We start from the raw sequence: 22840 nt of genomic DNA, 5'->3' as shown, positions 1-22840 counted from the left end.
GTAGTGGGCACAGTAACTGTTGGTGCTCAATAAATGGTAACTGATATAAATGGCATGAAAGAAGAATGAAGAAGGATCCTCTTCACTTCTTTCATTTGCCCTATATATTTTTTTATTAATTAATTAATTTTATTGTCATTAATCTACAATTACATGAAGAATCCCTCTATGTTTACTAGGGTCCCCCCTTCACCAAATCCCCCCCCACAAACCCCATTACAGTCACTGTCCATCAGTGTAGTAAGATGCTGTAGAATCACTACTTGTCTTCTCTGTGTTGCACAGCCCTCCCCATGCCCCCCCACATTATACATGCTAATCGTAATGTCCCCTTTCTTTTTCCTCATCCTTATCCCTCCCTTTCCTCCCTTTCTCTCCAGTCCCTTTCCCTTTGGTAACTGTTAGTCTGTTCTTAGGTTCTATGATTCTGCTGCTGTTTTGTTCCTTCAGTCTTTCTTTGTTCCTATAGTCTTTGGGTTTGAGGTGAGTCTCTTGTAAGCAGCATAGAGATGGGTCTTGCTTTTTTATCCATTCTATTATTCTGTGTCTTTTGATTGGTGCATTCAGTCCATTTACATTTAGGGTGATTATTGAAAGATATGTAATTATTGCCATTGCAGGCTTTAGATTCATGGTTGCCAAAAGGTTCAAGGTTAGCCTCTTTAGTATCTTACTGTCTAACTTAACTCACTTACTGAGCTATTTTAGACACTGTCTGGTCATTCTTTATTTTTTCCCTTCTTATTCCTCCTCCTCCGTTCTTTATATGTTGGTTGTTTTATTCTGTGTTCTTTTGTGCTTCCTTTAACTGCTTTTGTGGGTAGTTGATTTTATTTTTTGCCTTTAGTTAGTATTTGGTTGGTCTGCTTTCTTTGCTGTGATTTTATTTTCTCTGGTGACATCTATTTAGTTTTAGAAGTGCTCCCATCTAGAGCAGTCCCTCTAAAATATCCTGTAGAGGTGGTTTGTGGGAGGCAAATTCCCTCAACTTTTGCTTGTCTGGGAATTGTTTAATCCCTCCTTCATATTTAAATGATAGTTGTGCTGGATACAGTATTCTTGGTTCAAGGCCCTTCTCTTTCATTGCATTAAGTATATCATGCCATTCTCTTCTTTCCTGTAAGGTTTCTGTTGAGAAGTCTGATGATAGCCTGATGGGTTTTCCTTTGTAGGTGACCTTTTTCCTCTCTCTAGCTGCCTTTAAAACTCTGTCCTTGTTCTTGATATTTGCCATTTTAATTATTATGTGTCTTAGTGTTGTCCTCCTTGGGTCCTTTCTGTTGGGAGTTCTGTACACTTCCATGGTCTGATCGATTATTTCCTCCCCTAGTTTGGGGAAGTTTTCAGCAATTATTTCTTCAAATACTCTTTCTATTCCTTTTTCTCGCTCTTCTTCTTCTGGTACCCCTCTAATGCGGATATTGTTCCTTTTGGATTGGTCACACAGTTCTCTTAATATTGTTTCATTCCTGGAGATCCTTTTATCTTCTCTCTGCGTCAGCTTCTATGCGTTCCTGTTCTCTGGTTTCTATTCCATCAATGGCCTCTTGCACCTTATCCATTCTGTTTATAAATCCTTCCAGAGATTGTTTCATTTCTGTAATCTCCCTCCGGACGTCTGTAATCTCCTTCCGGACTTCATCCCTTAGCTTTTGCATATTTCTCTGCATCTCCATCAGCCTGGTTATGAGCTTTATTTTTAATTCTTTTTCAGGAAGGCTGGTTAGGTCTATCTCCTTCTCAGGGTTTGCCTCTGTGATCTTGGTCTGTATCAATTTCTTCTGCCTTTTCATGGTGATAGATATATTTGTGGGGAGCTGGCGCGTGTGTTGGGTGGGAGAAAGTCCTTTCTTGCCAGTTTATGGCCTTCCTCTCCTGGGAGAACAGCGGCCTCTAGCGGCTTGTGCTTGGCAGCTGCATGCAGATGGGGCTTCTGATCTTGCCCAGCCGCTATGGAGTTATTTAGCTCTGCAGTTGCTGTGGGCGTGGCTGGCCTCAGGCTGCTGCTCCAATATGGCGGAGCCGCGTTGGAGGGGGAACAGGCGGGAGGCTGTTTATCGTGGTGAGGGGCCTCCAAGCTGTGCTGTGGGGGTTCAGGCACCCACAGCTTCCTGAGGTTCACAGCTGCTGGGCTAAGTGTCCCAGGGCGCTTCTGTCCAGCTGTGGGGTTCCTGTCCCTTTAAGACTTTCAAAAAGCACTCACTTTTCTTTGTCCCAGGTGCGCTGGCTGTGGGGACCTGCTCACAGGTCTTACTGTCCTGTTTCCCTAGTATCCAGGACCCCACGCATGCACCGTATGTCTGTGCTCTGGTGTGGATTGCTAGGGCTGGGTGTTTAGCAGTCCTGGGCTCCCTCTCCCTCCCCGCTCCGACTCCTCTCCTCCCTCCCAGAGCTGGGGTGAGGGGCGCTCGGGTCCCGCTGGGCTGGGGCTTGTATCTTACCCCCTTCGTGAGGCACTGGGTTCTCGCAGGTATGGATGTGGTCTGGCTGTTGTCCTGTGTCTTCTAGTCTCTCTTTAAGGAAGAGTTGTCTTTGTTGTATTTTCAAAAATATATGTGGTTTTGGGAGGAGATTTCCGCTGCTCTACTCACACCGCCATCTTGGTTCTCTCCCTCATTTGCCCTATATTTTTACTGAGTTTGGTGATAACATGAATATTTTTAAAACCAAATTCTCAAATCAGATTGTACGCTACCTGGATTAGTGGTCAGTTGAATTATTTATTCATTCAAAAAGTACTGAGCTGTCAGTGCCAGGCATTGTTCTAGGTCTTGGGAATACATTGGTGCTTAAGATAGAGAAGGTGTGTTGTTATCAAGTCACAGTTTGTATCTCTGACCTGGCTTCTCTCTTGAACTCCAGATTTATATATGTGACTCCTTGTTTGTCATCTCTACTTGGGTATTAGTGAGAATCTCAAATTTTGTGAACACAAACTGAACCTAGAATGTACCCCATGCCAGCATGCTTCCCCCAGATCCCTGTCTCATGTGGCCCTGCCCTTCTCCCGCTGCTCTCTTTCTGGTCTTGCTGTCTGTGTTGTCAGCCTGTTGAGGACCTTCATACCATGGGGCTTGGTATTGTCTTTTCTCTCTGCCTGAAGTGCTCTTCCTTGAGGGACCCTCAGGCTCAAACTGTCAACTCCTCAGGCCTTGTTCAAATGTCATTCAGTTGGTGACCACATTGATTAGCACTCCTGCATCTTTCTTACACCCTGGTGCCTTTTTCTCTACATTACTTACCACCTTGTGATGTGTTTCTTCATTTGTTTTTTGTTTGTCTCCCATGACTTATATGTAAGCTTTTGAGAGCAAAGATTTTCTTCTACCTGTTTACCCCTGAATCTCCAGTGTCATCAGTGCTTGGTGAAGTTGAATGGCTGGATGGATTTCTTCCCTGTACTCCTGAAGGGTTCATTTTAGAAGGGAGACACGGATGACAATCAAGTAAACCAATAAATGGACTTTTTATTTCTGATGAGAAGGTAAAGCAGAGATATGGAGTAGGAGTTATGAAGAAGAGGGGCACTGAAGATGGGTGTCAGAGGTGCCTCTCGGATATTTGGAGGCATAACGTGTGTCTGGAGCAAAGTGAGCAATAGGGAACATGGTAGAAGATGAGTTTCAAAAATGAGACGGGACCAGCTTAGGAAGACCATGTGTAACATGGTGAGAATTTGAGAGTTTGTTGTAATTTTAAAAGGAACCCATTGGAGAGCTTTAAGGGGGTAGCATGAATGGATTCCATTTTCTAAAGATTGCCCTCACTGCTGTGATGAGAATCGGCATAGAGTAAGGTGGGGGGCGGTGTCTCCAAGTATGTACCCTTTCTCAGGAAATTAAAACTAGCAAGCGGAGTGAAGGGTGGAATTCTGGGGCTATTTGTGTACTCCAGAGCTGCTGCTGCGAAGGTCTTGAATGTGGCTTTGTAAACTGTCTCTCTAGCAGCTCCAGTTTATGGGGTCGCTGAGGGACGGAAGGAAGCAGGGGTGTGGGGCTGCGAGACTTCAGAGTCCCTCTTCCCTCCCTGCTGCAACTGAGGCATCTGCTGCACCACAGCGTGCCTTTTGCTGGCCCCATAAATACCCATGTAGTTAAATACACAGGATATGCAACATTGCCATTAAAAAAATAATAGTAAGCTGTCTTAAAAGATTGTAGCACCACTTTTGACTTATAACTGTTTTGATTTAAGTATGTGTGTCCTCAGGGAATATCTTAAAATTGCAAAACACGTATTTGTAAGATAAAAATGCAAATAATTGAAGTAAGTGCTTCAATAATGATTCAATAGAAATATTTCTTTTTCCATTTTAGAAAACAGCAGTTTGATCATGGAGAGGTAAAGACTCAATATTACTGAAATTTACCTTATTTTAGTGTGTGTATGTATTTGGACCCTTCTTTCTAGTTCTATTTCTAAGCTTACTGGTAATTGTCATTAATCATCTGCCAAACAGGCTGCCCGGTGTTTTTATGAGAGCACTGTAAACATGACCAGTCCTTTGGTAAAACGATTCAGTGGCCAAGGCTTTTGCTCTGCCCTGATGGTGCTCCTGGCAAGAGCAGTTTATCCCTGGAGCTCACCAAGGGGCATACGTGGAGTAGAGTCCCTTTTGCATGATGGTGGTCCTGTCCTCTCTGCTCCCCTTGCCCTGAGCCTTCAGAGATGTGATTGGTTGCCACTCCCAACTGATTCAAGCTGGGTTTTTTTCTTTTGAATTGAGGTAAAATTGACATATAACATCATTTTAGTTTCAGGTGGACAACATAATAATTTGAATTTTTATACACTGTGAAATGATCACCACAGTGAGTCTGTAACATCTGTCACCATAGATACAATTTTTTTTTTCTTCTTGTGCTGAGAACTTGTAAGATACACTCTTAGCAACAGCGTGGTAACGACAGTTAAACGTACTGTATGGCATGTTTCAACTTGGTTTTGTTGGCTCTTCCAAGGTGGAAGATCTCTGGGATCTTAAACAGCATTTATTTTTGTTTACCACTTTCCTGCCTTAATCTGTTGGTAGCTATTTGGTAGAATGAAAAGCGTGATTTTTCACCCTCAGGCTTGACTCTGAGCAGTTAGAGAACTGCTTGCCTTATGACTTTATAATTTTAGCCCTCTAATAAAATGGAGAAGTTTGACAACAAACTTTAGATTTATTTCATAAATCAAAGTATTGTTATTAAGAGAAAGCACCCTGTTCTATATATTCACCAGTTTAACAATATATTCTTAAACTTCACAAACAGTAGAAGTAAAAAATCATTTCTCTTTCTTTCAGCTCGTTTATCATGCATTGCAACTCTTAGCGTATGCAGTCCTTGGCATTTTAATCATGAGACTAAAACTCTTCTTGACACCACACATGTGTGTCATGGCATCCTTGATCTGCTCAAGACAGGTAAGACTGTCATCACCTTGGTGTTACAGCCGCTCTGATAATTTTACACTCCAGCATTTGTTATTGAGTGGTTCTAAAATAATACTGAATTACCCAAAGTTCTTTAAATTGCTGTAGTTAAAGTTCTTCATAGCTCTCTATTAGTCTTTCCTAAAGGGTGAAGGCCAGAGCAGATCTTTTATCTGTCTAACTTCCAAAGCAGTCTTTGGCATACAGCAAACACTGAATCAATATAGGCTGAATTCCTGAATGATTACTACAGATGTTGACAGAAAGCAGAGCTTAACTGTAGAAGTTTTTTTTTTTTCTTGACATTCATATCACAATTCTAACAAGTGTTTTCAAGTTATAGATACTTTCAAATTATATATTCTTTACCAGCATCACGCTTTAACATTTATTTCCATTTATTTGAATATGTATTAGTATGCATATCCCTAACTTTACTTTTTTAAATTTAGTTTAAGCCATCTTGGTGGTTTGCTACTTATTTTTCCTAGATAACTGCCTCCTTGCTCTGTATTCACAGATTTATGTTCCACATAGTGTCAGCCTTTCATCCGTCAGCCAGCCAAGGCCCGGCAACAGTACCTCTTTTACACTTAGCAAATATTTATGAAGCATCTATACCATGCTCTGGGTGTTACAGTTGTGATAAATAGAAAAATCAAAAAGCAAAACTATATGTATGCCCTTAAGGAGCTTGAAATCCAGCCCTACAGACCTGTAGAGAAATAATATTTAGAAAAGAACTAGGGACAAAACGTTATTATTGAGTGTGGACTACATGAATATGGAAAAGCTTAGCCAGCCTCAAGATTCCCAGTCAGCATGTTGGTATTATTGTAAAGTAGCTGTGGCCCTCTGAGAGTGACTCTGGAAGGAGGCCACTATTCCTGATGCTGGCAGGCTGGGACCTCAAAAGGAGGCTGGTGGGAAGCCTCTCCTCTCAAATCCCAGCCTGCACCAGTACTGATGACAGAGCGCCTTGCCATAGGCTGGCTTCCCAGATATGGGACCTCTGTGAGTGCACAGGGCCCACACTTGGAAGCTCCCTGCACCTAGTTTGATGCTCTGCTATTGCTGTTTAGAACTTCTTAATAATTTCAAACAAGGAGCACCATATTTTCAGTTTGCACTGGGCCTGGCAAATTATGTAGGTGGTCTGGCCTTTCCTGAATCTGGAATGAGAGAGAGCAAACTGAGAGAAGAACTTCTTAAAGTATGTCCCGCTTATATAAGACTAACAGTAGAATTCTTTTGATCTCTCAGGTCATTGTGTCTGGAACTTTCCATTAGGATAATTAATCTTTTATTTGGAACTGTAGCAGAGACCCTGTTCTTCCCTGTGGAGAATTTTTGCTTATTAGATACAGACTGCTTTGAATTAATAATCATCAATGTACTTTTAATTTGGTTTCAGCTATTTGGATGGCTCTTCTGCAGAGTACATCCTGGTGCTGTTGTTTTCGCTGTATTAGCAGCAATGTCAATACAAGGTTCAGCAAATCTACAAACCCAGTGGAATATTGTAGGGGAGTTCAGCAATTTGCCACAAGAAGAACTTATAGAATGGATCAAATATAGTACCAAACCAGGTAAAAAAAAACACACATATTATTTAGCTACAATTTCCCCTACAATTTTATATACCAATGCAAAATCCTAAAACTGTTATTTCAAATGGTATTATACTTTCTAAACAGTGCTGCTTCTAGATTATCCAGAAAAAAGAGAGATGTCAGTCTGACTTAAGTGGGTTTACAAAGGAAATGTTATACCTATTTTCTTAGTAATTTATTTTGCTATTTTCCATAAATTCTAATTTTTTCTAAGTTTTGCATGCCACAGTTTAAAATAATTTTTCTTATGCTTATTTTCCTAATGAGTTCTTAATCTTAGTTCTTCACATTCTTTCTTGAAATGAACTTATGGACTGTGATGTTTTATTCATGAATAAAGGGAGATTTTGTTGTCATCTGACTATGAAATGACTAAATATTAAATCATTCTCCCAGAATTCCTTGGAAACGTCCTTAGAATCAGGAAAGGTTTCTAAGGTATTAAAAAATTAAGAAAAAATAACCACCTCCCTGGCTGCCCCACCCCCCCGCCACCATCCCCACAGCCAAATCCTCAGTGATGAGAATGATGAGGCTGTATCTCCCAAGGAAAATTGTTTACCAAGCCTGGCTGCTGACCACAGTCTTGTTGGCTATTTGATGCTTCACTCTGGTTGTGCCAGTGACTCATTTGTCTTGAACCTCTCTGGGCTGCAGCTTTTCACCTGGGAAGTAGAGCTGACCAGAAGGAGAGTCTGCGATGCTCACCAGGTGACTTTCTCAGATCTTTCTTCCTGTTTTGCAGATGCAGTGTTCGCAGGTGCAATGCCCACAATGGCCAGTGTGAAACTCTCTGCTCTTCGACCTGTTGTGAATCATCCACACTATGAAGATGCAGGTTTGAGGTTAGTATACAACGCTCACATTATTGAAAACAAATTTTTCATACAAATAGACAGTGATTGAGGGAACCAGCAAAATAAAAAGGAGTGTTTCAAAAAGGATATGGTCAACTGTTACAGAGTTAAGAAAGAAAAGAATGCCAAAATAAGATGGCAGAGTTTGATACAAACTGTTAAGGCTCCATATGGCAGTCACACAACATACAGCCTTTGGGGTTATCTTCTCTATTAGGCAGCAAGAAGAAGTCATTCTGTGTCAGTTCGCTGCAGGTACAGGGCTCCAAAACACCCAGGCCCTTTAAGTCGTCATTCTCCTTAAGTTCTCCGGAAGATTCATAAGCCTATAATTGTTTTTTTTAATTAAGATATAATTGATGTACACTATTGTAAAGTTTTCACACAAGCAACATTGTTGTGTCAACATTCACACATATTATCAAGTCCCCCCCACCCCATTGCAATCACTGTCCATCAGTGTAGTAAGATGCTGTAGAGTCATTACTTGTCTTCGTGCTGTACTGACTTCTCTATGACCTACCTATATTGTGAATGCTAATTATAATGCCCCTTAATCCCCTTCTCCCCCACCAACCAACCCCAGCCAGTCCCTTTCCCTTCGGTAACCGCTAGTCTCTTGGGTTGTGAGTCTGCTGCTGTTTTGTTCCTTCAGTTTTGTTTTGTTGTTGCACTCCACAAATAAGTGAAATTATTTGGTATTTGTCTTTCTCTGCCTGGCTTATTTCCCTGAGCATAATACCCTCCAGCTCCATCCATGTTGTTGCAAGTGGTAGGATTTGTTTTCTTCTTATGGATGAATAATATTCCATTGTGTATATGTATCACATCTTCTTTATGCATTCATTTACTGATGGACACTTAGGTTGCTTCCATATCTAGGCTGTTGTAAATAGTTCTGTGATAAACATAGGGGTGCATATGTCTTTTTGAATCTGGGATCTTGTTTTCTTTGGGTAAGTTCCTAGGAGTGGAATTCCTGGGTCAAATGGTATTCATTTTTAGTTTTTTGAGGAACCTCTATATTGCTTTCCACAATGGTTGAGCTAATGTACATTCCCATCCACAGTGTAGGAGGGTCCCCTACATCCTCGTCAGCATTTCTTATTTGTCTTTTTGGATGTTGGACATCCTAACTGGTGTGAGGTTATATGTCAGTATGGTTTTCATTTGCATTTCCCTGATAATTAATCATGTGGAGCATCTTTTCATGTGCCTGTTAGCCATCTGAATTTCTCCTTTGGGGAAGTGTCTGTTCAGATCCTCTACCTACCTTTTAATAGGATTATTTACTTTTTGGGTGTTGAGGCTTGTGAGTTCTTTATATATTTTGCATGTTAACCCCTTTTTGGATATGTTGTTTATGAATATATTCTCCCTTACTGTAGTATGCCTTTTTGTTCTACTGATGGTGTCCTTTGCTGTACAGAAGCTTTTTAGTTTGGTATAGTCCCATTTGTTCATTTTTGCTTTTGTTTCCCTTGCATGAGGAGATGTGTTCAGGAAAAAAGTTGCTCATGTTTATATTCAAGAGATTTTTGCCTATGTTTTCTTCTAAGAGTTGTATGGTCTTTAATCCATTTCAAGTTTACTTTTGTGTATGGAGTTAGATAGTAATCCAGTTTCATTCTCTTACATGTAGCTGTAAGATGTACTTGTGTAGTTTTGCCAACTACAAATGTAGCTGTCCAGTTTTGCCAAGACCAGTTGTTGAAGAGACTATCATTTACCCATTGTATATCCATGGCTCCTATATCATATATTAATTGGCCGTATATGTATGGGTTTATATCTGGGCTCTCTATTCTGTTCCATTGATCTATGAGTCTGTTCTTGTGCCAGTACCAAATTGTCTTGATTACTGTGGCTTTGTAGTAGAGCTTGAAGTTGGGAGCGTAATTCCTCCAGCTTTATTCTTCCTTCTCAGGAGTGCTTTGGCCTTGCAGGGTCTTTTGTGGTTCCATATGAATTTTAGAACTATTTGTTCTAGTTTGTTGAAGAATACCTTTTGGTATTTCGATAGGGATTGCATTAAATCCGTAGATTGCTTTAGGCAGGATGGCCATTTGACAATATGAATTCTTCCTATCCATGAGCATGGGATGTATTTCCTTTTTTTGGTGTCTTCTTTAATTTCTCCCATGAGTGTCTTGTAGTTTTAAGGGTACAGGTCTTTCACCTCCTTGGTTAGGTTTATTCCTAGGGATTTTATTCTTTTTGATGCAATTGTAAATGGAATTGTTTTCCTGATTTCTCTTTCTGCTACTTCATCATTAGTATATAGGATTGCAACATATTTCTGTCTATTAATTTTGTATCCTGCAACTTTGCTGAATTCAGTTATTATTTCTAGTACTTTTTGGGTGGATTCTTTAGGGTTTTTTATGTATAATATCATGTCATCTATAAACAGTGACAGTTTGACTTCTTCCTTACCAATCTGGATGCCTTTTGTTTCTTGTGTTGTCTGATTGCTGTGGCTAGGACCTCCAGTACTAAGCCTATAGTTTTTTTTGTTTGTTTGTTTTCTGACAGTAAATTTAATGGTTCAAGTTGCAATTAATAATTGGTTTAGCCTAGTTTACAATTACTAAAACATTTACATTTACCATTTTGAAGTAATGGATGTTTGATGGTATCTTCCAGAAAATACTTCTTAACCTCTTAAAATATTCAACTACATAGAAAATCCGAATGTTTGCTAAGCCTATAAAATATCTCATTGTATTTAGCAATATAATATTGGCTGTGGGTGTTTTGTTTTATTTTGTTTTGTTTTACCATTTCTAACACATTTTTTTTTGTGGCTTCCTTTTAACTTAAATGCCAGTGTTCATAAGAAGTAGAAATAAGCATAAATACTGCAATTACACTTATATTATAAAAACTACATTTTAAATTATAGTAATTATTTCTAGCTATAAATCTTCAAATGCATGCTGTTTTGCTTGTCTTTGATAATAAATAGTCAATGGTTTATGATACAAAGTGACAAGAAGCATATCTCTCATGTCGCCATCTTAAATCAATCTCTCCTAAGCCTATAGCTTTTATTAAGGTTTTCTCATAGGCTTTTTTTTTTAATTCAGAGGGGTCAGTTGAAATAGAATCCCATTCAAAGAGGGTTTTATTCTGCTTTTCATCAATATTGCCTGCTAGCATGATCTGGTTTTTTACTTTTTACTGTTTTTTTCCACAAGTTAAGGTATTATATTCTCTTTGAAAAAAAGTAGATTTAATTTTCATCCAATTTCTAGGGTAGGTCAAGCTATTTATTTCCCTATGTAATTCGATGAATCTTACTAATATATTCTTTTGTATAACAGTGGGATATATATTTTATAAATGAAAAGATTTTTTCATTAAAAGATCAGTTTCAGCAAGCTTAGTTCCAGAGCAGTTGTGTTGAGTAAGTTTAGGTTTTTTTTAAAATCTAGGAACACAATGTAGAGCCATTTAGTGTTAATTATTGCTTCTCTCAAAGTCAGGGCTGTTGCAGCTTTAGAGAAGTCCTATAGCTGTGTTTGTGTAGTGCCTCCCCATCCATGCACAGGGGCATCTTACCCTTATTTGGGGTAGAGGGATGAAGAATTTAAAGCAAAAATAAGCAAGCAAACAAGCAAAACGACTAAGTTTGGGAATGAAGGGGTGCCTTAAACCGAATGTCTATTGCCAGGACTCTGGGCCCCTTTTTCTTCTGACCTCCCAGCTGCATTTCAGCAGGAACTCCTGTGAAGAACATTCTCTTGACCTGCTTCTTCTGTATAATCTTCCTTCCAGTTCCATTCAGTGCTTTCTTCCAAACAGGTTGATTACATCCTTTTAATTGTGAAAATCTTCTGCCCAATTATTTTTCTTTAAAGAGCCAGAACGAAAATAGTATACTCAATGTATAGTCGAAAACCAGCTGAAGAAGTAAAGAGAGAATTGATAAAATTACAAGTGAATTATTACATTCTAGAAGAGTCCTGGTGTATAAGAAGATCCAAGTGAGTATTCAACACAGCTAAAATTTTATATTCATAAGACAAGAAAAGTTAATCCATTCCCATGGTAAGTGCTTTACTAGTTGTGTGTGTGAGATGTATATAACATGTAGCAAAGTGTAAGTGGAAAAGGCTTTTTAGATAATTATTTGAATTGGAGTGTTTTTTTTCTTTTCTAGTCATCATAAATATCTGTTGTAATATCTGATGATTTGTATATGAATATTACCTTAAAGGCATATTATTGGTATCAGTTGATTATTTCTCAAACTGCTCATTATTGCCTTTATGTTTTTAAAAACTTTTAGTGGAGAATATATTTTCTTTCAAAAGACTTAGAGTCTGAAACCAAATGTTGGAGAGACTCATTATGGTAAAGTTAGTGAGGCAGTGAGAGTCAACGGACTCCTTTGTCCATACCACACCTGTGTACCTCGTGGTGTCTGGTGATAGACGGGACCCCCTCCCAGCATCAACACAGAGTGAAAATTTCTTGCTGTTTCACATTTTATTTGAGTGGGAAGGTAATTAGCTTTAGTATGACTCACATTCTCTTGGGTGTATAGTTTTTAAAAATATCATTTCAACAGAGCAATTCACTTAAGCAGAGTATAGCAACAAAAGTTAGTAAGATTGTAAGAGCAAATACAAATTCTGAAGTTGACTCTTTAGACATGTTGCATTTAGGTGACTAGGCAGCAGATGACAGTAGATTGCTATTAAAATACCAAAGCATGCACTCCTTAAGGAGCACAGACATGAGCAATTTCATCAGAAGTCAAGGATATTTTATGGAAGAGTATATTCAAAATTCTCACTACTCTTAACTAAACACAAGTTTTCAGGGGATTATTCTATCTTGCCTTAATCATACTCATTCACCATGTTTTTCCAGTGATACACAAGGATGTTAAGACAAAATAATTAAATACTGACTCAGGAGTAAAAATAGTTTTGTTACATAGTATCTATCAACATTGCCCACAAAAAAACTCAAATAATTGTTAATTGTTCAATGATTTTTCAATGAATATATCCCAGGTGACTTGAATTTAATCAGGCTCTATAGAAAATATTACTGTTTTTAGAGTCATAATTTAGATAGTACTTGAAGTCCTTATGAATATAAGAATATATATGAAATTCATCTGCTCACCTTTAAGTAACTATGTTATATAAATTTAGGGGAAAATGTCCTAAGCATCTCTCAAGACATTTTATGAGGCCATTGTAATAAATGACTGGTTGCCTAGCATTTGCAAGCAAAAGAACTCAGTTTCTTGATAGAGATTTCCTCCAGCACTGGAATTTTTTTGTTTCTCTAGGCTTCCCTCCCCAATTAGGTATGCCAGCCTGAGACATCTGTAGGTTACTGAGACAGAAAAATGATGTTTCATGACCTTCTCTGCCCCAGCTAACGTAGAGCCTTGATTCAGAATTCTTCATCTTTTTCTAAGCCCTTGCATAGTGTTGAATTATATGGAAATTGCAGAGGCTGGGGCTCCTTGGATTTGCACAACTATAGCAGGCTCATGTTCTGATGGACAGAGCACTGTTTTTTTAAGCACAAGAAAGGATGAAAGACAAATGTAGGAAGTATGGCAAGGAATCTTGCACACCAGACAAAATCAGAAGTGGGTTAAGTGGTTTTGAAACGTCTCCATCTCGAGCTCCCTTGGGCATGATGACTGAGAGGTGGAGTGGGTGGGGAGGCTGGGCTTCCCCATTTGGACCTTGACTTGCCCTTGTTGTGTTTCTTGCAACAGGAGTGGAGTGAGAGGAAGCTAAAGAAGTGACTTCTTCTAATCTGTTTTCCTCACTCAGTAACTGAAACAACACTCTCCGTCTTTAATCAGATTTAAGCCAGACTGATTATAAATCTCAGGCAACCTTAGATGCAATCTGTCTAAACCTTGAAACAAACCACGAGCCGTGCTTCCTGTTCTGATGGGAAGCAGATAGGGAATGCTGATAGGAGAGGAAAGAAAAGAACTAATACTTTACTTACATTTGCTGAAGGAAGGACTGAGTTTCTTGACAGAACTTTCTCCCAGCACTGGGATCTGTTTTGCCTTGACCCTTACTCTCCAGTTCTGTTATGCCAGCTGGAGACACCTATAGGCTTCTGGAACAACAGCAAAAAATATGTCAGAACAGGGATAGCAAATGAGGAACTCAAGTAGGAGAAGAAAGAGAAGAGGGACTAATCTTTATCTGGTGCTTAAACTGTGCCCAGTGCATTGGTGAGCACTATATTTATGTGATCTCATTACAAGTGGCTTTAATTATGTGGCTTGATTATATCTTAAAAGACTTGACACCCTGTGTTCAGATACAAGTACGAAAATATACTCAAATGCAAGCTGTGGATGAGTTTTTAATTAACTACTCTTTTATTCTCAGTTCTCTGCTTTCTTTCTCATGAATTCCAATAATAGAGTTGACATTAAATTAAAATACATGAATTCAGAAGAAAATTATTCAGATTGTCACTAATGCTCTTTAAAGATGTAGTTGGCTGGCCTGGGGAAACTTTAGGAGAATCACATAAGGACTAAAGGATGTTATACTCCCTAAGACAGCTCTTTGCCCTTTTTCCTGAAACAGGCTAAACTCAGGAGCTCGACAGTTTTCTTTATGTATGCTTCACTCTCTATACTACCATTAGCCCGCAGTGTCATAACAGTGTGAGAAAATTAAAAGGTAGAAAACTCAAGGCAGTCACACAGTGTTCAATGTTGGTAGAGTCTAGTGTCAGTGAGGATATGCAGGAATGAGCACCAAACACTCTTCATGGGAGCGGTCATTACTAAAACCTTTGCAGGAGGTGATCTGTCTGACAGAGGCAAAGTGAAAAAATTGCATAGCCTTTTGGCCTAATGATAGCACTGCTTCTAGAAGTTTAGCTTGCAGAAAGATACAGGCGCAAAGATGTTTCTATCAACATTCTTTTACAATGGTAAAATGGGAAGCAATTAAAATAATCCATTCATAAAAAAGCAGTTAAATATTACATAGGAGAACTAGCAGCTATTAAAAAGAATAAAGTAGGTCTTTATGTACTAAGGTGGGAAAATGGCCACATTTTTAACTGTTAAGTGAGAAGTCCAAGGATAATCTTGTTTTTGAAAAGCAGCCCAGGAGCATTGTATGTGAATACATCTGTGCCTATATTTGCATGCCTGTGGGTCTGAACATGGATAAAAACAGTCTGGCAGAGCATATGCTGGATTGTTTACACAAGTTACCTCTGAGAAATGGCACTGCAGGTGACAGTGACTTTCATTTGTTTATTTTGATAGGTCTATATCTTAATATTTTTTGTACGAATCAAAGGTGTTATCAGTAAGGAGAAAGCATGTGTGCTCCTGCCTCCTTGATGGAGGGCAGAGGAGTGGCGCTGCCACTGGGAAGAAAAGGGATTGTGTTTTCTCTTAAGAGTGAAGCAACTATGATGAAATATGAGTGGTTGTCAGTTCTCTAATTTTTTGTGTGTTACTTTTCTGTTCAAAAAAATTTCTCAAAAAGAACACAAGAAGTTGTGAACTCCCTAACAGTTTTTGTTCTTATTAATATTTTATCCAACCCAGTTGTCTTAGAAGAATGTCCCACATCTGTTTTTGTGTAATCTGTTCTTCATGATTAGATTCAGTTTGGTAAAATTTTGGCAAGAATACCACATGGGAGATGTTGTGTCCTTCCATTATGTCACTTGAGGCACACATCTCTCTGTTCTATAATTAGTAATTCTGTTTGCTCATTTTATTAAAGTATGTACCCCAACTCTCCATGTTAAGGAGACAGATCTCTTTTATAATTAATAAAAAATTCTATAGAGTGATACTTACAGAACATTTGTTTATCCTCTTTCTTAATAACCTTTCACCAGAGAGTTCTTGTATCCGGTTTTTATTCTTGCCTGAATTGATTACACTGGTAATTATAAAACAGTTAGGTAATACAGATTGGAAAGTAATGTTATCAGTTACTGAGTAGTGGGGGAAAGAATGGATTTAACAAATAAAACATGGACCTAGAGCCTTTGGGCTATCTATATGGAAAAAATTAAATCTCTACTTCACACTTATACATACAGAAAAATTAATCTAGACGGATTTTAGATTTCAGTGTGAAAAGCAAAGTTCTAAAACTTTCCTAGGCTAATGTACAATGCATACTTGGTGATGTGGTAAGGAAGAATTCCCTAAGTAATGCATAATACATAAAACTCACAGCCTATAAAGAGAAGATTGACATTTTGGGATATAATAACATAAAATTCTTCAGTAAAACAAAACAAAAAAAGATTGTGAACCCTAGCAAAAGCTAGCAGTTATATCTATAAAACTGTTCAAGATTTAAAATAAATGTTAGCGTTATCTAGAAGAACTTGTTTAGGCAAATGCCACATAATACCAATTTCACTTTATTCTTTATAAAAATATATTACTTTTAAGATTTACTTACGCATTTAGCTAAGATATGAGTTCAATACTATTGTGTTTTCTTTAAATTGACTCATTCTAGCATACAACTAATGGGAAGTTGCAGAAATGTGAACTAAAAATTAAAATTTCTAAAATTAATGTATTACCCTCTTACTGGGTGCTAGGCACAGTGCTAGATACCGTCTCTCTCTCTCTTTCCATCCTGACACACTTACAATATGGGTATGTCCCATTTTACATGTGCCAAGAATTATGAGTGAGGGAACTATCCAACACCACATTTTTGGTAAGTAGTTAAGGCAGAATTTAACCAAGATCTCTTACCCCACCACCTGAATTCACAGATTTTGTATGTGTCTCTTTATAGCCATCTTTGTTGTGTCCACCTTGTTCTGAAGAAGATTTTATGGCAGCTTGCCTAAATATAAATAGCTGTGATAGGATTATTTTTTGAACTAAGTTCATTTAAGTAGAAAAAAATAAAATGAGGGTAGGAGTATAAAAAAAGTGTGCTCTGCTTACATTGGCCATTATGTGATGTCCATTGACTTGTAATCTGTACATGATGTGTTACAGGCCTGGTTGCAGTATGCCTGAAATCTGGGATGTGGAAGATCCTGCTAATGCTGGGAGACCTCCTTTATGCAACCTCTTGGTGAAGGATTCCAAGCCTCACTTCACTACTGTATTCCAGAACAGTGTTTACAAAGTCTTAGAAGTTATAGAAGAATGACTGCTGCCTACAGAGAAGTACATCAGTAATGGTTTCAATGTTTTGCTGATAGCTCATGCCTTGTTTTTAATTCAAATCCCAAAAACTTCTATAGGTAACTGTTTTCAAATAGAAAACGTTTGATTTGGTCAGTTTGAATGTCATTCTGATTGTAAAACATTTAAACCTTTATCAGTTGGTTATTGTTTCAATGCACCCCTTAAAATTTGCTATGCAAATGAGTATATGCTTGTACTTGACTTAAACATTTGTGCTAAAGTGAGCAAAGCCACAAGTATAAAAGCTATGATGAGTCATGACAAGGATGATATGAAAATATGGTCAGTTTGAACTACGGAGGGGCTTCTTTTACAGATTATGGACTATTGATGCCCCTTGCTTCTTTTTCTGCCTCTTGCACTTGTCTTTGGACATTTCAATAATCACCTTAGTCATGTTGGTCCCTGTCATCAGCATCACTAGGAGTAGGTGGGGCAGACATTTGCTATGTGGAATTATTTGTTTATTTCACTTCTTCATGTTCTTTTGTTCTCTGTTGCTCTTGTTAAGGATGCATTTCCTGCCCATGATTAAGCCAAACTCTTAGACCTAGTGGTCAGGATCAAATTCTTTAACTATGTCCATGTGGCATTAGTGTGTCCTCTCTTTCTCTCCCAGCATTCTTTGTGAAAGAAGTGTTGTTTACTCAGTTTCTGTGCTTATCAAGTACTTATTCTTGGTTAAAAAAAATGTAATGGCATTTGTGTATTTTTCTCATTTTTAGTATTATTCAAATATTTATATTTTAATACCTTTAAACCACTTAAAATTTTTCATGTTTAATTGTAGTTTAAGAAAAACTATTTTGAACAACACAGGTTTAATGCATCTAGAAACTAATGTATATTTGAATAGACATAATTTATAGTATAATAGTAGACTACAGTATGTGTTTTCTTTTACTATAAAGATACAATAAAATGAGACTAATTTTTCTGTCAAAAAATAAGTAAATAATGATAAGTGAATGGAATTTTTATATTTTACTTTTCAAATTGCCTGTCTTTAATAAGACAAAGCCTTAAGCCTTATGTTTTAATTTTGGTTCAAAAACCATCATTTCAGTACGAGGAATGAATGTATACATCCTTCCTCTCTATTTCTTTCTTTATTTTTATTTTGAAAAATTTCTAAACATGCTTTGAATTCCTAGTGTGAATTTTTCTTAGAAGTTAATTTGTGTGAAATGAGATTCTTCAAAACAGTGAATCCTCATAGCTCTGAAATGGTTTTAAGATTTTAAATTCTAAGCAAACCATAACTCTAGGCAGAGTACACATTTAATTATACAGTGTTCTCTTTATTAACCACAGGCAGATTAACCTCATTGTGGATTGTCCTTGAGACCTGAGTCCTCAGGGATGGTTTCCGGTGCCCACTCCTAGGAGCCACTGAAGAGCTGTTCTTTTTTTGCCTTGTCACCAGAGGCCAAGGACAAGCCTTGTCTCGCACTAGCTTGCTTAGAGCAGACAGCTGCAAAGGCAGCCCCGGCTGCAGGGTGTGCAGCCCCCAGCCTGCCCCAGAGCCCACGTTCCCAGGGAGCCTCCTTCCAGCCTGAGATTCATCAGTATCTTTAGGTGCCTGCCCCCTCTTTGTTGCTTGCTGAGTGACTTATCTGGGGGTGCTTTTGCCAGTTTCAGAAAACAGGGAAGCAGCTGGGGAGTTGTGGATTAGGAGTAGAATCTGAGTGATGATGCAGCAATCCAGAGAAAGGAGAAGAGGGCACTTGAGGCCAAGGAGGAGGAGGCGCGTCACTGGGTGGGCAGGGGGCACGTGTGCTCTGCTCTAGCTGTGGATTTGGGTGCAGCTCTCACCCAAATATGGCTGTTTTGTACATCTAGCAGTTAATTTTTTTTTTAATCATACTTTTCAAGTTATTCTTTATTTTTCTCACCCTCCGAGAATTCCCTTCCTGATAAGGTAACATGTAATGACTGGAAATTCTGTACAGGAAAAACATTTAAATACTGCTCTTAACTATTCCATATTGCTGTGAAAAGTTTAGACTAGTCAAATTTGGTTTTCCTTTTTTTCCAAAAGAATCCTTTTGTAATGGTATTTATTAATATAGCTCCACCAGCAAGTTACGATTATGTTTTAGGTCAGTCAGTTTAGAATGTAGGCCTTGGGCTGCATTGCACACTCAGTTTTGGTCCTATCTGGTAGCAGCCGGTGCTGTAAATTATAAATATCTTTTATGGCAACACAGAGTAGTACTAGGTTCCATATACATGACAAAGCAGTATTAAAGCCCAGTATTTTATGCATTTTTAGCATTTAAAAATATTTTCGCTTTACTGTGAAGAATGTAAGGATGGGCAAGAAGGTGATACAAGTGGCTATTGCTATTACACACAGGAAAGCTGGGGCAGTATTTCTATAGAAAGATAAGCCTCTAAAAATGCTTAGCAGGAAAAGTATAGTGTTAAAAATAGGGCAGCAATGTTAAGGAGGAAAATGAAAGGACGTATCAGGAATAAAGTGATATTCCATAGGATTATTGTATTTTTATGAATTTTATGCCAGTTGTTTACATGTATTACTATGTAAAATAAAAAGGATCACGAAAAATATGAAAGGTGGTTTTTTGATTGTTATTTTCATACCCGTCTGGATTGTGAACATGTTCAGCCTCCTTCTGTGGTCAGATGATCATGAACTGGTTTGTGGCTGATTGCAGTCCTGAGTAACGGGCAGCGGTTGTAACAGTGGGCCCCTGGAACAACTTAATCCTCTTTATTGGTGGTGGTGTAGGTATTGGGGTCACTGTGTTCTTATACTTACAGCATTACACACTTACAGTACTTTATCATTTACATCGAGACACAATCAATTCTTTTTTTTCTTTTTTAAGTATCATTGACATAAAATTTTATGTAGGTTTCATGTGAACAACATTATGATTCCAACATTCACCCACAAGTCCTTACCACCCCCCACTTCATTCACTGTCTATCAGCATAGTAAGATGCTATAGAGTTGTTACTTGTCTTCTCCATGCTGTACAGCCTTCCCTGTGACATACCTATATTGTGAATGTGAATTATAGTGCCCCTTCATCCCCTTTTCCCTCCCTTCCCACCCGCCCTCTCCCACCCCTCCCCTTTGGTAACTGCTAGTCCCTTCTTGGAGTCTGTGAGTCTGCTGCTGTTTTGTTCCTTCAGTTTTGCTTTGTTGTTACACTCCACAGATGAGTCAAATCATTTGGTACATGTTTTTCTCCCCCCTGGCTTATTTCACTGAGCATAATACCCTCCAGCTCCATCCATGTTGTTGCAAATGGTAGGATTTGTTTTCTTTTTATGACTAAATAATATTCCATTGTGTATACATACCACATCTTCTTTACCCATTCATCTACTGATAGACACTTAGGTTGCTTCTATATCTTGGTTATTGTATATAGTGTAGCAGTAAACAGGAGTGTGTATGTCTTTTCGAACCAGGGATCTTGTTTTCTTTGGGTAAATTCCTAGGAGTGGAGTTACTGGGTCAAATGTATTTCTATTTTCACAATCATTCATTAAAGCTGTATTTTGAAGATAACTCTAGAGTTTCCAAAAGCTTCTCATATATTAAACCACATTGGTCTCATGACATTTCCAAAATTATAGTTTCATATTCTTGCTTGATACTAGCATCAGCTTTATGTTTTTATTTGCTTGGAGAAAAGACACTTTAATTCATGCTTGAATAATTAATCTCTTTACACAGTGACACCGTCATTCTCTGACTAGGGGAATGCAGTATTCTAATACAGTGGTCCTGAAATTTAGTGTACATCAAAATCACCTGGAGGGATTGTTAAAACACATTTTGCTGTACCCCACTGGAGAGGTTTCTGATTCAAATGGCCTAGGGTAGTGCGATGGTCTGAATGTTTGTGTCCCCCCAAATTCATATGTTGAAGTAGACAAATTCAGTGATATGTGAAGATTTTAAAACTTCAAAGGTGATTGTATTAGGAGGTGGGATCTTTGGGAGGTGATTAGGTCCTGTGGATGTCCTCAGGAATGACATTAGGACCTTATAAAAGAAGCCTGAGAAAGCTCTCTTGTCCCTTCACCATGTTAGGTTACAGCTACAAGGTGCTGTCTATGAACCAGAAAACCGGCTCTCACCAGACACTGAATCATCTGGCGCCTTAATGCTGTTGAACTTCCAGCCTCCAGAACTGTGAGAAATAAGCTTCTGTTGTTTATAAGATGCCCAGTCTGTGGTATTTTGTTATAGTAGCCCAAATAGACTAACACAGGTGGGACCCCAAAATTTGCATTTCTGACCAGTTCTCAGGTAACGCTGAAGCTGTTAGTCCTGGGAGGATGCTTGAGAATCCCTGTTCTAATGGATGGGAAAAGACTAGCTGGGAGACTGGCCTCTAGGGGGCACTCCATTACTGATAGCACTTAACCCACCAAGACAGGCTAGAGGGGCCCAGTATTGGGAACTGAATTACCGAGTCCCTTCTTTGTCTCTTGGGAACATTGCTTCAGCAAAACTTGGAAAGAGCAAAGAACAGATAAGGTCATTTTAAATCAGAATATCAATATAGCTTATTTGCATTTTGTTTGCTGAATGGGTGAGTTATGGATCATTTAAATATTTTGAGGCTGTAAACTAGACTGGGATTTGGACCTGTTTCTTTTCAGTTCAGAAATGAAGAAAGTGAAATCCTTTGAAATTCTACTTCCTTCTGTAAAATTACTTTGTCTAAAAGAAAATAGATAAATTCAGTGATGTGTGAAGATTTTAAAACTTCATTTTCTACTTTATTACTTTTGTTTGGCCCCAGAAATCCTCACTCTTCTCCCTCTATTAGGGAGCAGCTAAAGATCAGCTCTGGGCCACAGATTACCTGTTTCTCTCTTCTGCCTTCCCTTTCTCCTTCTCCCAACTATAAGTTTCTAATTTAAATCAGTAAAATTGTTCCCTGTGCAGAAAAAAGAGGAACTGCTTTTAAACTTCATTACGTTCTTGAATCAGTCTTTATTTCACAGTACTGTATCAGTACAAGTGTATTTTTACATTTGAAGTTGAAAAGAATAAAAAGGTACAGAAAAGCCTTGAAAGCTCTTTCCTTTTACCTTTCCTCCCATGAGAGAGATTTAAAAGTTCTGAATGGATGTACAAATTGAAGACTTTTTCTCTTAAGATTTTAGTCATTGTAGTGTAATTAAAAGCTAGATCTTTCTTTTTCTGCAGAGAGATTAGGATAATATTGATATTTGCTCTGCTTTTGAATTAAATTCTGTACTCAATTATCTCTGACCCAAAATTCTAATTACTTTAAATAAGCAGTATATTCTCGAAATGACTTTCACATAAATGATAGTGCTACCAAGTATTGCGTTTACATAGCATGTTCTCTTTAATTCAGTATAATTTCATTGATTTTTAAGTGCCTGGGCTTTTTTTTTTTTTTCTTCTGTATATAAATGTAATGCTTTGAAAGGAAGTTGAATGTAGCAAAATTAAGCTCATTCACTTGTTATGTTGATTGCCCCTAAAGCTTTGGTACTTTACCATTTCTAAAAAAAAATAGAAAGATATGAAAATAAGAAATGACCATTTCTAGGTAGATTTGACATCAGGCCATGAAAATTGATTAAAAAAAAGAAAAGGTCCTGGAGGGCAGCTCTTCAGCTCAGCTGTGTGCACAGGTCTTTGCTCGTGGTATCTGCTTGTTGACCAGAGTCCAGATTCAGAGACGGCCCTCTTGCTCTAGAATCTTTTCTTCACAGGAAG

General features: G+C 38.1%; 1 protein-coding gene across 4 annotated transcripts in view; it reads left to right on the top strand.

Annotated features, from left to right (window-relative positions):
- DPY19L1 (dpy-19 like C-mannosyltransferase 1) overlaps nucleotides 1-19673 on the top strand; it is a 108597-nt gene extending 88924 nt beyond the window's left edge. For 3 of the 4 annotated variants that reach the window (XM_036897358.2, XM_057504652.1, XM_057504650.1), the window contains 6 exons: nucleotides 4317-4341; nucleotides 5291-5410; nucleotides 6834-7008; nucleotides 7778-7877; nucleotides 11753-11878; nucleotides 16900-19673. In XM_036897358.2, coding sequence (XP_036753253.2) covers nucleotides 4317-4341; nucleotides 5291-5410; nucleotides 6834-7008; nucleotides 7778-7877; nucleotides 11753-11878; nucleotides 16900-17056 — 703 coding nt within the window. In that variant the 3' untranslated portion in view covers nucleotides 17057-19673. The remainder of the gene's footprint in view (nucleotides 1-4316; nucleotides 4342-5290; nucleotides 5411-6833; nucleotides 7009-7777; nucleotides 7878-11752; nucleotides 11879-16899) is intronic. The other variant, XM_057504651.1, reaches the window with a different exon arrangement.
- Nucleotides 19674-22840: the final 3167 nt, after the last annotated feature.

Source organism: Manis pentadactyla, chromosome 7 (genome assembly GCF_030020395.1).
Source record: "Manis pentadactyla isolate mManPen7 chromosome 7, mManPen7.hap1, whole genome shotgun sequence".
NCBI lineage: Eukaryota > Metazoa > Chordata > Mammalia > Pholidota > Manidae > Manis > Manis pentadactyla.
Note: the sequence above shows the minus strand (reverse complement) of the source record. Positions and strands in the feature narration are given on the sequence as shown.